The sequence below is a fragment of the Monodelphis domestica genome, chromosome 1 (assembly GCF_027887165.1).
Source record: "Monodelphis domestica isolate mMonDom1 chromosome 1, mMonDom1.pri, whole genome shotgun sequence".
Lineage (NCBI taxonomy): Eukaryota > Metazoa > Chordata > Mammalia > Didelphimorphia > Didelphidae > Monodelphis > Monodelphis domestica.
The window spans coordinates 24587334-24603817 of record NC_077227.1 but is presented as its reverse complement, the minus strand read 5'-3'; the positions used below and the strand labels follow the sequence as shown (position 1 = coordinate 24603817).

General features: G+C 47.4%; 1 protein-coding gene across 2 annotated transcripts in view; it reads right to left on the bottom strand.

The window, feature by feature from the left end:
- LOC100016419 (solute carrier family 22 member 15-like) overlaps positions 1-7194 on the bottom strand; it is a 103011-nt gene extending 95817 nt beyond the window's left edge. Inside the window, exon 1 of one of the 2 annotated variants that reach the window (XM_056796050.1) lies at positions 6795-7194. In XM_056796050.1, coding sequence (XP_056652028.1) covers positions 6795-6878 — 84 coding nt within the window. In that variant the 5' untranslated portion in view covers positions 6879-7194. The remainder of the gene's footprint in view (positions 1-6794) is intronic. The other variant, XM_007478268.3, reaches the window with a different exon arrangement.
- Between the last annotated feature and the right edge of the window lie 9290 nt (positions 7195-16484).

The window sequence follows — 16484 nt, the reverse complement described above, 5'->3', positions numbered from 1 at the left end:
TTACAGTCTCAAACTACGTTAAGAGACGTGAAGTTGCCAGAACTTTGGAGTTGATAGCCCTATGGTACTGTGTTCAAACCATATCTAGAATCTTGTATTCCATTCTAGGTAGTAGATTCTAGAAAAGACATCAACAAGATGGAAAGATTTCAGAGGAGAATGTCCAGGCTTGTGAAAGCCTGAACACTAACTGGGCTATGTGTAGGTCTCTTGAAGGAGCTGTAGATGTCTGACCTGTAAAAGAAGAGAATTAAAGGGAATATGGGTGCTGCTTCAGAAAATCATAAGGTCTGGCACGTGGGAAGGAATTCCGATCTTTCCTTCTGGCTTTGGGGCAGAACTAGGCACAATAGACAGGAGTCACCAGAAAGGAGATTTAAGCTATGTGTATAGAAATGAGCTGTCGGAAAGCTTGTTTTGGAGGGTGGTGAGTTCTCCTTCCCTGGGAGTCTTTAAGGGAAGGCTTGGGAACACTTGTTGGGAAAGTTGCAGAGTGGAACCCTGTAGAGTTATGGGTTTGGCTAGAAGACTTCTTAAATGCCTTCTAATACTGAGAATCTGCGTTTTGGAATATAATAATACTTTGATCATGTATTCTTATTTGAATTCTAATAACTGAGCCAAGAACCAGGGCCAGCATCAAGGAGATTCATCTTCCTGAGTTCAAATCTGCCATTGGACACTTACTAGTTGTATGACCCTGGGCAAGTCACTCTACCCTGCTTGCCTCAGTTTCCTCATCTATAAAATGAGCTGGAGAAGGAAATGGCCAACCACTCTGCTGTCTCTGTCAAAAAAGAAAACCATGGGGTCATGAAGAGTTGGACGTGACCAGAAAAAATGAGCGAAGAAGAACAATAATAATAGCTAGCATTTATGTAGCACTGTATAAATACATGGAGTATGATTCTATCCTCACAAAAACAAGCAGGTGTTATTATTTTCCCCATTGTTCAGAGGAAGAAACCAAAGTTACAAAGGTCAAATGGCTTTGCCAGGATCACACATTTAGTAAGTAAGGTCAGATTTGAAATCTGGTCTTCCTGAGCAGTCCAGTAATCTTCTGGCCCATGAGTCTCTTAAATGATGTAAACAGATCCACAAAGCTAATCAGGAACAGGGAGACTGCACCCCATTTCCCCACCCCTCACCGCAGCTGCTCTGGCTCATGGAGAAGACACCTGACCTTTCTCTCTCTTAAGGATGACCAACCCTGCAGGAGCAGCCTCCGTGCATCCATAAAGAAGCCCTATTTCTCCCGATGTTTCTGGTGAAGTGAAATGAGACCCAGCATGGGAGAACTGGTGTTCTCATCAGGGCAAACGGCAGCAGCTTTGCCTTCCCATTACACACTGTAACAGCTTTATTTTCCTAACCATGGCAACAGAAGGGATTGACGATTTGGTCCAGAGAACACATCTTGTGGTGAGCTGGGGGCTTGGGAACCATGACTCTCTAGCATGACTCACTACCTGGTGAGCAGCAGAAACCATGGGAGCCTGCATCCCTAAGGAGATGTCTCTGATCTTGAGGAACACCCTTTCCTTAAGGACTCCTGAGTTCATGGTTCTTCACTCTCACTAAATAGACAGCCATAAAAGGGCACTTGCCTTTCTTCTTTTCCCTAACTACTTAGCTTTCCTATCTAATCCCTTCCTCAGCTACAAAACCAGTCCAGGTGGAATGGGGAGTGGGAGGTGGTAAGCAACCCTACTTTACTGCAGGTGATGAGAGTGTATATCCATAAATATATGGATATACAGATACACATGCCGAAAACGGCATGCGTATCTGAGTGTATATCCATATATTTATGGAGGTATTTGAAAGATCATAAGCAGTGGTCTTCTATCCCATATTTATCTGAGATCATTTAAATATGGTAAAAGAGAAAGAAGTCAGAGGACTCTTCTGTCTTAGAACTGATACTGAGACAGAAGGTAAGGGTTTGTTTGTTGAGTTTTGTTTTGTTTTTTTTTTAATGGAAATTGGGGACCTTTCACTGAGAGAAGAGTAAATGGAGAAATAATTTTGGAACTATTTAATAAGGGCCCTTGGGTGGAAGAGATATTAAGATGGTTCTGGTTGGTCTCAGTGGACAAAACTAGGATCAATGGGTCTATTTCAGAGACAGATTTAGGCTTGACTTAAGAGGAATTTCCTAACTGATGCAACCAACCAGATATAAAAGACCGGATAGCCCGGGAGATGCTGTTTCTCAGTTTTCTTGTCTATGAAATGAGGAGGTTGGACTATATTATCCCTTCAAGTTTTAAGTATTGTTTTATTATGATCTTTCCCCAATCTACGGAGTTTCCCCCTTACATTAAGCCAGCCCTGATCCCTTCTCAATTGTAACATTTTCCCTGAGTTTCTCTTTTGGTCCTATTGGGAGTTCGGAAGTATATCATGACTGTCCACCACTGGAACTGAGTCATACAGACCGTGACTCTTAGACGCCAGCTATATTAGGAAGTCAGAGATTGTTAAAACTACGGTTTACTAGAGGCCAGCTATTTAATTTTATAAAGGAAAAAACTGGGTCACAGAGTAGCTCACAAAAAAATCACACAGCGTAATTCTCCGACTATATTAGAATTTGTTAAAACCTAAAATACAAGCCACCCTTAGCCCACATGGACATTTTAAAATAAAGACTGCAGGAATCAGATATTACTCAGGATTAAACAGGCTCTTTACCACTCTGTTTGCCCTCCTCTAGACAATATTCATCTTACCAGTGTCCTTCCTAAACTCTGACACTCAGAACTAAGCCTACGACTCTAGGCATTGTATCAAGTGGAGGGAGAGGGCAGTGGGGCTCTCACCTGCTAATTCTTGCCTGCTTGGTCTCTCTGAAAACAGCCTAAGATCATATTACCTTGGGGGGCAGCTGAGTAGCTCAGTGGATTGAGAGCCAGGCCTAGAGATGGGAGGTCCTGAGTTCAAATCTGGCCTCAGACACTTCCCAGCTGTGTGACCCTGGGCAAGTCACTTGACCCCCATTGCCTAGTCCTTACCACTCTTCTGCCTTGGAACCAATGCACAGTATTGACTCCAAGATGGAAGGTAAGGATTAAATAAAAAAATAAAAATTTAAAAAAGATCATATTACCTTTCTGAGTTACCATCTCAGTGATGGAAATTCTTCATCGTTGGGTATGGATTTAATTTTTGGAAGTAGCCAAAAATGTGATGAATAAGACAGATGATAAAATGGAATCTAATTTTTCATTTAAAATGAGGTCATTCTCTTATGTGGCTCATAAACTTTCTTGGAGATCCACCCCTTTATTTTACAGACAAGGAAATGTTGGCTCAGAAATTAGGTGAGCGGAAAAAGGAAATCTGTAGGACTTAGAATCATTAATTAAAAAGTACCCAGCTCCATATTGAAGGATAGAATATATGCAGAGTAGCCTCCTACATTTCTGCTTAAAAAAAATAACTGGTATTTACAGAGCCCTTTAAAGTTTATAAATGTATATCTTCATTCTAGTGAATAGGTCATTCCATTTAATCTTTCTAACAACCCCGATGCAGGTTCTCTGTCCATTTTAGAGAGGGACAAAACTTGAAGCCTTAAGAAACTGAGGCTGAGAGAGGTTGCAGTCTTTCAGATGGGGTTCCCGTTCAATTATCCTTGATTTTCAGTTCAGTGCCTCATCTGCTAGACTGCCCTGTCTTTCTCATTTTTTTACATTCTATTACTTCATAGTTGGAGTGGCATCGGGGATAGAGAACTAGCCTTGAAGTCAGGAAGACCTGATCCCATTTTGGAAATATGCCTGCTGTGTGACCTTGGTCAAGTCACTTAAACACTCAATATTCTTAGTAAATCTTTCAAAATTCTAAGTTGCAAAAAACAGTGCTTATCTGCTTAGGGGGAATTGCCTCACCTGGGAGCTCCCGATACCAGTGAAGACACAGGTTCAATCTCTATCCTAATTTAGAGTCATGCTGGATTTCTTTTTTTCCCATCATCCACAGGTCCCAAGCCCCTGCCTTAGCTGCTAAAATGTGCTCGATAATATTTACTGAAGTCATACAAACACTTTAAAGCCCCATCTGACAGGTTTCCTCCTCCAAATAAGTTTCAAGTCCAATAAAAAGCTCCTGACATCTCATGAATGTAAATAGAAGGCAGGGGCATCTTTCCTTTGTTTTTATGGCTCCCATAAGGAGCACCATGCTGGGCTTGTTGAGCTGAAGTTTGATGAAAAGGGTGGAACTCGTGGCCCTGTTTTGTCAGCCAAAAGATGTGTCGTCTATTTCCCACTCTGCCATTTTTCTTTGTGCCAGCAAAGATGGGGACCTGCTATTGATTAAAGGGAGGGAGGGGGTGGAGTCAACTGTAAAGAAATGAAGACTCCATGTTGGACAGGAATGTAAACATCCATGCTAACATAACACAGGGCTGGGATCTCCGAAGGAAACAAATGCCATTGGTGGGAAAGGGTGGTTGTTGTCTGTTCTTCGGAGTTTGCAGTTCTTTGTGACCCCATCTGAGGTTTTCTTGGCACAGATGCTGCAGGGGTTTGCTTGCCATTTCCTTCTCTGGCTCATTTTGCAGATGAGGAAATGGAGGCAACTAGGATGAAATAATAGGGTCACACACAACTCTGTAAGTGTTTGAGGTCAAATTCAAACTCAGGCCTTTCTAACTGCAGTCCAGCAAAGGATACCTGTCCTTAAATTAATGTTTGGCTATTCAAAGGCATTGAATCCTAGAATAGCCACACTTCTGGGGTCCTGAGACATTATTTAGGACAACCTGGCCGTGTTAAGATAGAATTGATACAGTGCAGCAGATTAGGAAGGTCTAGCTGGCAATGGGGGTTAAGTGACTTGCCCAGGGTCACACAGCTAGGAAGTATCTGAGGCCAAATTTGAACCCCAGGACCTCCTGGCTCTCATTCCACTGAGCCACCTCCTTACTTGACAGGTGGGGAATCAGACTCACAGAACTTAAGTGATTTTCCCCAAAATTCAGCATCAACTTGCCAGGGTCCAAGGGTCTCCCTTTATAAAGGGGGGATGGGCCAGATGATCTCCAGGGTCCTGTCTGCCCCCACAGTCCTCTCTACAAAGAGATAAACTACGGATCCTGCCTAAATGTGTTTACTCTTCCATCCAGCAAGTCTCACATTCTAATGATGACTGGCACATTTTGAACCGCTGTATTTGCCATATTCTCCATACTGTTTATCAGTAAATCACACAGTAGTTGGAGAAGAGAAACCAAGGGGGACAAACTTCTAGGACTCAGATGAGTTCCATGTCAGTGGAACTGGTTTGGTTTAGTGGCCGTACACTGGAAAGAGCTGTAGGATCTAGGACCTTAGAGGAGTCCCAACCTCTTCGGGCCTCAGTTTCCTCATCTGTAAAATGAGAAAAGCAGACTAGCAGAGCACGAAGACTGTACAACTTTAGATCTGTGATCCTAAGCTGCTTGGTCCCCCTCACTCCGGGGCTTTGGGATAGAAGATGGGCTGGGACGCTCTTCAGTGTCATGGAGGCTGGATGGGAGGCATTGGGGTTCAATCCCTCCAAGTATGCAGATGGTTCTCCTTCCATGCCTTCCAGTCAACCCTTCAAGGTTGGGGCTGGAGCTAGTGGCGGGGAGAGGTTGGGTAACACAACGGGAAAAGGAAAAGCCCCAGCTTCCTCCCTCCCCTCCTTTCCTGTCATAACGTGAACAGCGGGTTTGGGGCAGACACCAGAGAACTGTCACTTAGCGCATCCCCCAGCTCGGGGCTTCCTTCCAGATGTTCTTTTTTCCTCCTTCCCCAATCCCGGGCTCGGTTCCCCGAGGGGTGTCAGGCTGTCCTTGGCAGGCACAGAGCCTTGCTTAGAGGCTGCCTCTCCCTGTAAGCAAGCACCCTGGCCTTGGCCTCCATCCAACCAACTTGGGGGAAACTCTTTATCCGAAGTGGGGCCAACGCCCAAAAGGCAGGGAAGGCCCCTGGGAGCCCCCTCGGTGCTTTCGGTCAGGCCACCCCAGTTGGGGTCCAAGCCACGGCCCCCACTCAGGAGCACCAACCTGGGCTCAAAGGCTGAAGGAAACACTGCAAGCGGTCTCCAAGCTGGCCATGCCGCCCACCTCCCCCCCAGTCATCCCAGAGCCCAGGCTAGATAGGAAAGATTGCTCAGAAGAGAGGGATGGAGAGAGCACTGGGAAGAGAATAACGGGGTGGGGGTGGGGGTGCCAGAGTCCTTTGAGGCCCGGTTCTCGGGCTCTAACAGTCTTTTCCTCGCAGGGTCTTCCTCGATCTACAGCTCCCCAAAGAGAGACGCTCATGTGATGGAATAGAGGGAGAGAGGAGTGCGGCCCAAGAGGCAGGAGCTGGCTTTGGAGTCACCTCTCCCCTCTATCTCTACAGCGTGAGCCGTCCTCAGCGCGCCCCCCAATAAAGGAAACACCCCAGCCAGCTGGGCGGCCGGCCAGTCCCACCTCACCTCGCAACCACTTCCTCCTGGGCCCTGGCAGACGCTTGGAAAACCCCGCGCTTTCTGGGGCTGCCAGGACGCCAGGGGCGGGGGTGGGAGGTCCGACTCTCTGGGAACACTTGGAGGGGCTGGAGAGCAACAAGAGCCGGGTGGTTGGAAACAGGCTGGGAGCCAGGCAGGCAGCTGCAGCTCCAGCTCCCCAGCCTCTTCCTACGAGTGGGTGGGCTGGAAGAACGGGAGGCGGGGCCGGGGGCGGAGAGAGGGTGGTCCACGTAGCGGGCTGGGGCTGGGGACCCGGCCCGGCATTGAGCTCGCCCCCTCCCCACCCCGGGCCAGTCCCCTACCTGCAGCCCCAGGAGTACGGCCACGAGGCGCCTCTGGCATCTCCCGAACTCTCCTGCGGCGCAGAAAGCCCGGTCGAGCTCCATGGGCAGCCCGGGACAGCTGTGGCGGGCTGGGCCGGAGGGGGCGGACTGGAGGACCGGGGATGAGGGCGGAGGCGCCCTCTGGGGTTCTAAGTGAGTGGGAGGAGGAGGAGGAGGCCCCCGCCCCCTCCGGCTCTCCTGGCTCCCTGGGGCGTCCTGCCCTCCGCCCAGCCCAGGCCCCTGGGCCGTTGTTGCTATGACCAGATGTGGTTACTCAGGCCAGATGTGGGCAGCCCCGCCTTTCCCCTCAGCCCTTGGCTCTGTGCAGTCTCCGAAGGGAGGGAAGCAGGGCGGGAGAGCGGACGGGCGTGTTTTCCCTGGAAAACGGGGGAAAAAAGAAAAGAAAAGGCGGCGGTCACCACCCACCCCCCTCCCCCAAACCCCGCTCTCCCCACGTGCCCAGACCGAGGCTGGGAGTTTCCACGCTGGCCTCCCAGGGCGTCTGGCGGCGTGGCATGGACTGGGGGCTTTTGCCCTCTACTACCCACCAAGCCCAGAGGAAGGAACCTGCAGCTGGGGCCAAGGGGAAGGTCCTGGGTCTCAGGCTCCCATCAGAGAAGGGGCGGCCTAGACAGCTGCTTTCATCTGGGAAATGGGGCCACGCTCAGGGCAAACCCCAACCCCCTCGCCCAGTCCCCCTCCCTCCCCCCCACCCCCCCCCCGTGTCCCCGTGTCTGGGAAGCCAGTGCTAGGTGCCCACGAGGATTTCCTGGGCGGTTTGAGCCGGGGATAGACAGGAAAGCCAAGTCCAGCCGCTACAACAACAACCCCCCAGAGGCCGCCCCTCGGTGCCAGCAGCTCTGTGACCTCATTTCTCCGAGGCTGGCGATGGAGCCCGGCAGCCTGGCCAGCAGCCCCTAGATTAAGGCGGGCGTCTGAGATGGCGCTCATGGCACCTTTCCACCAGTTATCTGTCTGTCCTGAGTCTGGAGCTGGAGGTGATTTCCTCCCGCCTCCCCACCCCCCACTCCCATCCCAGACAGACTGTTCTGGGCCATAGCCAACTGTACCCTGTGACTCAGTGCCCTCGGAATGCAGCGAGGAACCGGCTATTTGCAAGAGCTTTTGTTTGTTTGTTTTTCCACCATGGGAAAGGGAGCTCACTTGGGCCTTTTCGGGCTATTGCAAGGCTGCACAGACAGCCTCGGGGTATTGCCAGCCCGGAGGGACACCCACCATCCCTCTGGGGTCGCCTTTTTGTAGCTTCCACAGAAATGTCTCCAAGTGCAACGCGAGGGAGTGCTCGCTCAGCAGCTGGCTTGAATTAACCAAAGAAATGGAGCGTCCCTGCCCGCTGAGCCCTTCTGAACTGCGGCCACTCTCTGGCAAGTCCAATGGCTCTGACCCATATTTTCACAGTTCTCCTGGCCAGTAGTAGCCAGGAAGTGGCAAAGTGGACCACGTGGGTCCCAGACGGGATCTCTGACCAGCCTCTCTGGCGGAGGATGCCCAGCCCTGACTATCTTTTTTTTTTCCCTTTTAAATCATTTCCTTCCGCCTTAAAATCAATACTGTGGACTGGTTTCAAGGCAGAAGAAAGGTAAGGGCAAGTCCATGGGGCTTAAGTGACTTGTCCAGGGTCACCCCACTAGGAAGTGTCTGAGGTCAAATTAGAATCCAGGACCTCCCGTCTCTGAGCCTGGCTCTCCATTCACTTCCCGGACCCCCATCCTATGGAGGCTGGATCCATTGAGGCAGACATTCCAGCAGCCCCCAGTCCTCTAGAGGACAAAGGGCTCGACTTCCCCAGAATCCCCAGCCCTCCTTCCCTTTAGTTTCTAGCACCCTCCTCCAAACAGAATTCCAAAGGCAAACAGCCCTGAAAGGGCCGGCTGTGCAGGTCTGGGAGGTAACGTGAGCCAAGAATTCCAGTCCCAGGCTGAGTAACCTTGTTTTCTCCTTCATCGGGGCCTCGGTCGAGCTCTGCTCTTGGAGGCTGGCCAGCCGTCTGTCTGGTGGAGGGCACTGCTAATTAGAGAGAGCCCATAAAGCTGGCTTGTCAGCGAGGGCATGTGACCTTGCCTTCGAGTCGGAACAATAACCCCAGCAAATTGGACTGCCTGAACTCAGCCCTGCTGGCTTGTGGATTCTTGCAGCGGGCCCCAGTGAAAGCCGGGTTGCCATAGCGCTCCTCCCCGACTCTCAGGAATGGTCCCCTCCCACTTCCCCAGAACATGTTTCAATTACCCCGGACAATCCCCTGAAAGGGGGAGCTGCCAGGCAGAGAGAACGCCATTGTTCCGCCTAATGAAGAAGCCATGGCTGCTGGAGGCAGCTTGGCTCTCTGGGTCAAACGGCAACCTGGCCTCCCTCGGCTGACCCCTCTCTGCATCTTTCACCAGGGACCCGCTTTGGCTGGAAATTCTCCGGGATTTGGCTGTTCTGTGGAGGTCCCAGACAGGCGAGCAGATTTTGGCTTAAGTGTGTCCTGTCTGGGCTCTCATTGTAGGACGGAAAATCTCAAAGCTTCTCACTTAATCACCCGGAAATAAAAGCATAATTAAAATGAACGAAGTTTCTGCTCCCCTGTTCTTTATTTGCATCGTCCCCTCTGATGCAGGGATCATGGACTTGGGAGCAGGAAGGGACCCAAAGCCTGATTCTTAGCCCACATTTTACAAATGAGGAAACTGAGGCCGAGAGAGGGAAAGGGGTTTTGCTGGTCACACAGCTTATAAATGCCTGAGGTGGGATTTGAATCCAGGTAGGTCAGAATTCAGTTAGACTAACTTCAATACAACATTCTTATTCTCATTCCTTTTCACCACTGAGAAAAGCAAGTCTGCTCCCCCATTTGGGAACCTTGGCATGGTAATCCTTAACTGCTCATATTTTAAAATATTATTTTTTTAAACCCTTACCGTCTGTCTTGGAGTCAATGTTTTGTATTGCTTCCAAGGCAGAAGAGTGGTAAGAGCTAGGCAATGGGGGTCAAGTGACTTGCCCAGGGTCACATAGTTGGGAAGTGTCTGAGGCCAGATTTGAACCCAGGACCTCCCATCTCTAGGCCTGGCTCTCCATCCACTTAGCCACCCAGCTGCCCCCTAATTTTATTTTTTAAAATATTTTTCTATGGTTACATGATTCATGTTTTCTCCCTCTCCTCTTCTCTCCCCCCTCCAGGGAGTTAACAAGCAAGCAATTCCTCTGTGTTATACCTGTATTATCACTCAAACCCTATTTCCATAGTATTCATTTGTGTAATAGAGTAATCTTTTAAAACCAAACCCCTAGGAGGCAGCTGGGTGGCTCAGTGGATGGAGAGCCAGACCTAGAGAGGGGAGATCCTGGGTTCCACAGCAGAATTACACCCAGCCACCTGTGTCAGGATAGAGTGGATAGAGCTGGCTTTGAAGTCAGCTGTGAGTTTTAAAATGAATAGTCAGTAACTAAGTATTATATTTTAAAAGTTTTATTAATAATAACTAGGGCAAAAGAACTGCCTGACTTCAGCCAGGTCACAGGTCCAAAAAGAGAAAGAGGGAGAAGTTACAGCCACTTAAATACAATCACACAAAACGCAGGGATGCAGGAAAAGGGAATTTTGGGAAATACTAAGGGACTTCTGGGGGATGAAGTCCAAAGGCTCAAAATCTCCATTTATACACAGCAGTACCCCCTCTTTAAGTCTTGCTAGGGATGCAGCTGGCTGGGTGACACTGGCCATTCTCAGCACCCAGAGAGCTCTGCCAGACTCATTGACTGAGCTAGATTAGTAGAAGGAGGTTTCTTTCCTGCCAGTATCTACACTGATGAAATCGTGGGTCTAGATAGTAAAAACACTAATATATTTACTGTGTTTCTATGTTATAAATACACTTAATATTGTTGCTAAAAGTAGGCTTACTTAGTCTAAAGTTCATAGATTTAGAGCTGGAAAAGAACAGAGAAGCCCAAGTCCAGCTTCCACTGAACTTGTTTTACAGCTGAGGAAACTGAGGCTGAGGGAGCTGAAGGTCCCTTCAGGCATTAATTGGACAAGACAGGAAACAGTCACAAAACATCACAAACTCTTTTGGACCAGCTTCCACTGGACTTATTTTACAGCTGAGGAAACTGAGACTGAAGGAGCTGAAGGTCCCTTCAGGCATTAATTGGACAAGACGGGAAACAGTCACAAAACATCACAAACTCTTTTGGACCAGCTTCCACTGGACTTATTTTACAGCTGAGGAAACTGAGGCTGAGGGAGCTGAAGGTCCCTTCAGGCATTAATTGGACAAGACAGGAAACAGTCACAAAACATCACAAACTCTTTTGGCCTTCCCCTTCACCCTCCCAAGCTCGTTTTTTTGTTTGTTTGTTTTTTCGTGTAAGATGCACACATTGAGAATATCCACCTAAAAGTCAACTTGAAAAATTTCATAAAGCTGTTTTAAAGTGTTGCCTAGAAAGCCAAACCTGGTTTAAACTCAGCTGCAGTTTGAAGCCAGTGGAATCCCCAAATGACTTTGTCCTAAGCGAAGATAGAGATTCTTCTCTGAAAGATGCTGAGGTCAAAATCAATTCTTTGATGCCCAACAGATCATTTCGCTAGGATTCACTCCTCAAAGACCAGAAGGGTGGTTATGGGAGAAAAAGTCGAGAAGCACGTCAAATCTTCAGTAAGCAACTGTTTAGGACTCAGCTTGGGTCCACGACAATTCTTTCCGTTGTCCCAGTAACTAAAGATGTTGTGCCTTGAACTCGAGTATCTCAGCAGAAGAGAAATTGTCCATCACCACCCTGTAAATTGTACTAGAGCCATGGGGACTGCTGGTGATTAAGTGTTAGTGGAGGGGCTCAATTCCTGGCTCGGCCACTTGTCAGACTTCTTTAGAGTCTTGTGTTTAGTCCTGAGCATTGCAGTTTTCCTTTTATTCATCTATCTATAACTAGTCTGGGAATTTAGCCTTTCAAGGTTAAAGAGGCATCCACCAGTCTGGTGAACAATGAACCAATCCATTTAAGGAGGATATTGGTCAGTTGGGGAAGGTCTATTGTGGGTGGCCAAGGTGGCTTTGAGTCCATGTCCTGATGAGGATCAGTTCAAGGAACTAGGGAGGTTTAGCCTGGAGAAGAAAAGCATTAGGGGGCAACATGGCGGCTATGGTCCAATAGTTGAAGGACTTTTTATGTGAAGGAGAAATGGATTTGTTTCCTTTGATCCCAAAGGCCAAAAAAGGGCAAAATCAGAAACAGTAAATGTAAATTGCAGAGGCCTGCTGTCAGAAAAACACCACCATCACAATGAGGGCTGTCCAGAAGTAGAATGGGCTGCCTCAAGAAGTGATGGGTTCTCCTTCTAAGCAGAGGCCAGATAGACTTCTTGTGGGCTAGGTCATCAGAGGGAATTCTTGTCAGGGATAAGTTGGACTAGATGGCCACTGAGGTCTCTTTTAACTCTCAGATTCTGTGATTTTTGAGTTGTGTGTCCTTGGACAAGTCCCTTAATCTATGAGTTTCCTCCTCTGAAAAAATGGGGGTGGAGGTGTGAATATTTTTTAGTTTCTTATCTAAAATGGTAGTGAGATCTTCACCACCTATCTCAGGATTGTCAGGAGGATTAAGTGAGATAATTCAAATCTCTTGTAAACCCTTTAGTCCATAGAAATGTCGGTTATATGGCCATTGGCCTCCTCTGGTTTAGAGCCCAGCTTTTGATAATGTACACTCCATCATTATTTTTAATTCTAAACATCATCTTAGAAGGATGATTAAACATCTTATAAAGAGTCTCTGGGAATCAGTTAGGCTTTCAAGGTTAAAGTGCTGAGCATCTACTGCTAAGATATTTTCTGGTGAACAATGAATCAGGATCCAAGGTGGTTGGGTGGTCTGGGTTCATTTGCTTACGAGGACAATGATTCTTCATGTAGGATGAGAACGATTGGGGAAATACGATGACAACCCTGCAGCCTCGTTTATGTTGTGCACTTTGGAATTATAAATCAATTTGGATCCAAAGATATATATCATAAAGCAAATAAAAGGATAATTGCCTTTTAAATGCTGTCACCAGAAGTAATTTATCATACATTATTTTTCATAATAAAATGGTACTGAAGAATAACATTTTTTAAAATAAGGATTTTCACTGAAGTTTAATCCAAGGCTAATTGCTTCCTTTGTTTTTAACCCCTTACCTTCTGTCTTAGCATTAATATTATGTATTCATTCCAGGGCAAAAGAAGGGCTAGGCAGTAGGGGTTAAATGACTTGCCCAGGGTCCCATGGCTAGGAAGTGTGTGAGGTCTAGACCTGGCTGTTGATCCACTGAGCCACCTAGCTTGCCCTCAACGCTAGTGTTTTTTGGTTATTTTAAATTTTTCTTTGTTACACTATTTCCCAGGTATATTCTTCCCTCCCCTCCCTGCCTTAGAGAAGGCATCATTTGACCCAAATTATATATATCTCAAACTGTCATATATGCTTCTATTTATCAGTTCTTTCACTTGGGTTTTAAACGTTTTCTTTGTAGCACTTTTTTTTTGGTTTTCAAATTAAAATCTCCCAATCAGAACTCATTAGACAAGTTGCCATAAAATGCTTTCAATGTAAGCCACCTTCTGTTCCTTTATAATAGATCTACCTCTCCGTGTGCTGAAACATGAAGAATACAAGAACTAACTTTCTTCATCCTCACTGTAAAAGATTTAGGGCTGAAGAGGACCTTAGAGGCCATTGAACCAATTCCATCCAGTGATGGCGGAAGGGAGTGGAGGACCCAAATATGAAAGCTGATAACCATCTGGGAGGACAGGACGTACACAGGAGTATGTCTCAGGGTTAGAATGCCAGGAAGAGCAAAGGAGGAAGTTCAGACAAAGGGCTGTCAGAATCCCTGGGAGGGAAGAGATCCCTTTCAGCTGGAGGGTAGGGATCCAGTGAGTCTTTATTATTGTGGAACCTGAGGTGGCCCAGGAAGAACCAGCTTTCACTAGATGGAGAGGGAGTGCCCTCTGGGTTCAGGAGACAGCCTGCACTCAATTAATGTGCAACAGCTGCAGACAGAGATTACAGGAGAAAACAGTGTGGCGTCCAGTTTGGTGGTAATGTGCTGAAAAAGGAAGAAAGGGAAAGGCAACTGGAAAAGGCAGGCGAAGGGAGGCTCAGACTTGCGTGCATTAGATAGGTTATTCCTTCCTAATGAAGGCTGATTGCAGAAGGGGAGATGGGGCCCAGGGCATTCTATTGCATCCAACTCTTCTTCCTACCCTAAACCAACCCCTGAGATCAGTCCCTCATTGACTGGAAGACTGAGTTCCCGACTCATCTTCCCGCCTTGTCTTTCTTGTTTCCTTCTAGGCTCTGCCAATGTAACGTTGTCAAAGTCCAGGTCTGACCCATCAGCAGCTGCTCTGGCCTTTGGGCTACAAGTCCCTCATCTGGAGGCTATCAATAGCCATTTACAATCCAAGGAGCTTTCCAGGCCTCTTCAACATCAGCGGCCTCCATAGGTGGCTCTCTTACTGTTCCTCGTACATGGAGGTCCATCTCCTGTCCTCATGCCAGGAAGGCAGCCCCATTTTTGCCGCCTAGAATCTCTTAGGTCAAGTGAGGACCCCTACGGGAGGCTTTGGCAGGCTCCTCCAGTTCCTCTGAATTTCAATGATGCTCATCTTGGTCTTTACCCATAAGTGTATGTGTATTATATAGAATTTACTGATGGATGGAATGTAAGCTCTAAATGACTGGAGGCAAAAGGTTGTTGTTTGACTGAAAGATAATGTTGAGGCATGGAGGAAACTGGGAGGATGAACCATTAAGGAGATACCATTGGAAGGAGGGGGACAGGAACAGATTTATTCATTTGTAATACAGGCATTACATCCAAGGGATGGCCGGCAGATAGTAAGAATCTTCCTTACAGTGGGAGTTGTCCAAACGTGCAAAGGGATGCCTGGGTTCCCCCCTTTCCCAGCCCCACGCCAGGTTTTCTCACACAGGATCCGGGTTAAGTACTTTGTAGAAGGGCTTCTTGGCCAGGGCCTGGAGGGGGCGTCCAGAGGACCCTCTAACTCAGAGTTAGTTGTGGAGATTTTGCAAATGTGGGAGTTGAGGGTGTGCCAGGGAGGGAACAGGGAATAGATTTAGAAGCTGTTTGCAGAGATGCGATCATTCAAGTTGCAGGAATGAGTCAGATAGCCAAGGCAGAGTAGGATGACAGTGAGAAGGCTGAGGGCAGAACATTGTGGAAAGCCCATTTTGGAGAGGCAAGAAGGAATCTGTGACAGATATGGAGAAGTCAAAAAGGCAGAACCAGACAAGAACACTGGGGCAAGATGGAGAAGAGGCCAATGAAGACTGGACTAAAGCTCTTAGTGGTGTCAACAGGGGCATGGTGGTGGTGGTGGGGGGAACATTCCAGGGACCAGTGACAGTGAGGGTAGACTTTCTGGAAGCTGAAGAGGAAAGACATTGAAGAATAGTTTGAGAAAACAGCAGGCAGGGTTATGGGAAAGTTTCTTTTTGTGGGGGTGGGGAGCTGCAAAGAAGGAAAATTTTGCCCTTCTACAGGAAGTAGCAGAGGCTGAAGATGAGAAAGCGAAGGAAGTAAGTGTTGCTATTGAGCCTACTAAGTGCCAGGGACTGTGCTAGGTACTTTTACAAATATTCTCATTTGATACTGACAACATACGTTTGGCTGGGTGTCATCATTCCCATTTAACACTTAGGAAAGAAACTGAGGCAGGCAGAGGTTAAGTGACTCGCCTAGGGCCACGGGGAGCAAGTGTCCATGGCAGAATTTGGCCTCAGGTCTTCCTGACTCCAGGACCAGTGTGCTCTACATTGTGCCTCAGAGAGTTCAGGTGATGATTCATGGTGCAAGGTCTCAGTGTAGACTGGGGACCTGGTCCAGGGAGAAGAGGTGAATTCTCCACCTGTGGAGGTCTTTGATTAGGCACTGAAGGGATTCTTATTGAGATTAGGCTTCGGAGGCCCTCTCTAGTTCTGAAATTCTGATAGGATGAGAGTAATGCAATGGTAAATAAAGGGAAATGTTTGGAGGTCCAGAGGCAGTTCAAAACGGGCAGCCTCAGAAGGCCAAGTCATCTGGAGAGTCCGGAAAGAGCTTGAGAAGGTTTGGAAAAGCCACTCAGGAGTGTGATGGAGAGTCAACAAAAGGTGGGTGAACTGGCATGTGGCAGTGACAGCTGGAGGTCAGCGAAAGCAGAATGAACCTCTCATCTGTGCAATTTGACATGAGAAATAATTCAGCTGCTCACTAATAAATCTTAAGTTTATTAAAATTTTCAAAAACCAGAGTAATAAAATACCCACAACAAGAATTAACATAATAGGTAATAAGATTTTTCTTCAAGCTGTATTAGAGTAGAAAATGTTAAACTTTGAAAATTGTAAAACTCTTACGTTAATAATCCAGGGGCACCTAGTACAGGAGTTCAATCTTAAAAATATTTCAATGTCAACATTTTTAAAAAATCCCTACTTCTATCTTGGAATCAAGTGGTAGGGCTAGGCAACACTCACACAGCTAGGGAGTATCTGAGGTCAAATTTGAACCCAGGACCTCTGGTCTCTGGGTCAGGCTCTCAATCCACTGAATCACCAAGCTGCCCACCCTAAACATTTTTTAATGTAAAAAAGAGAGAGAGAGAGAAAGCC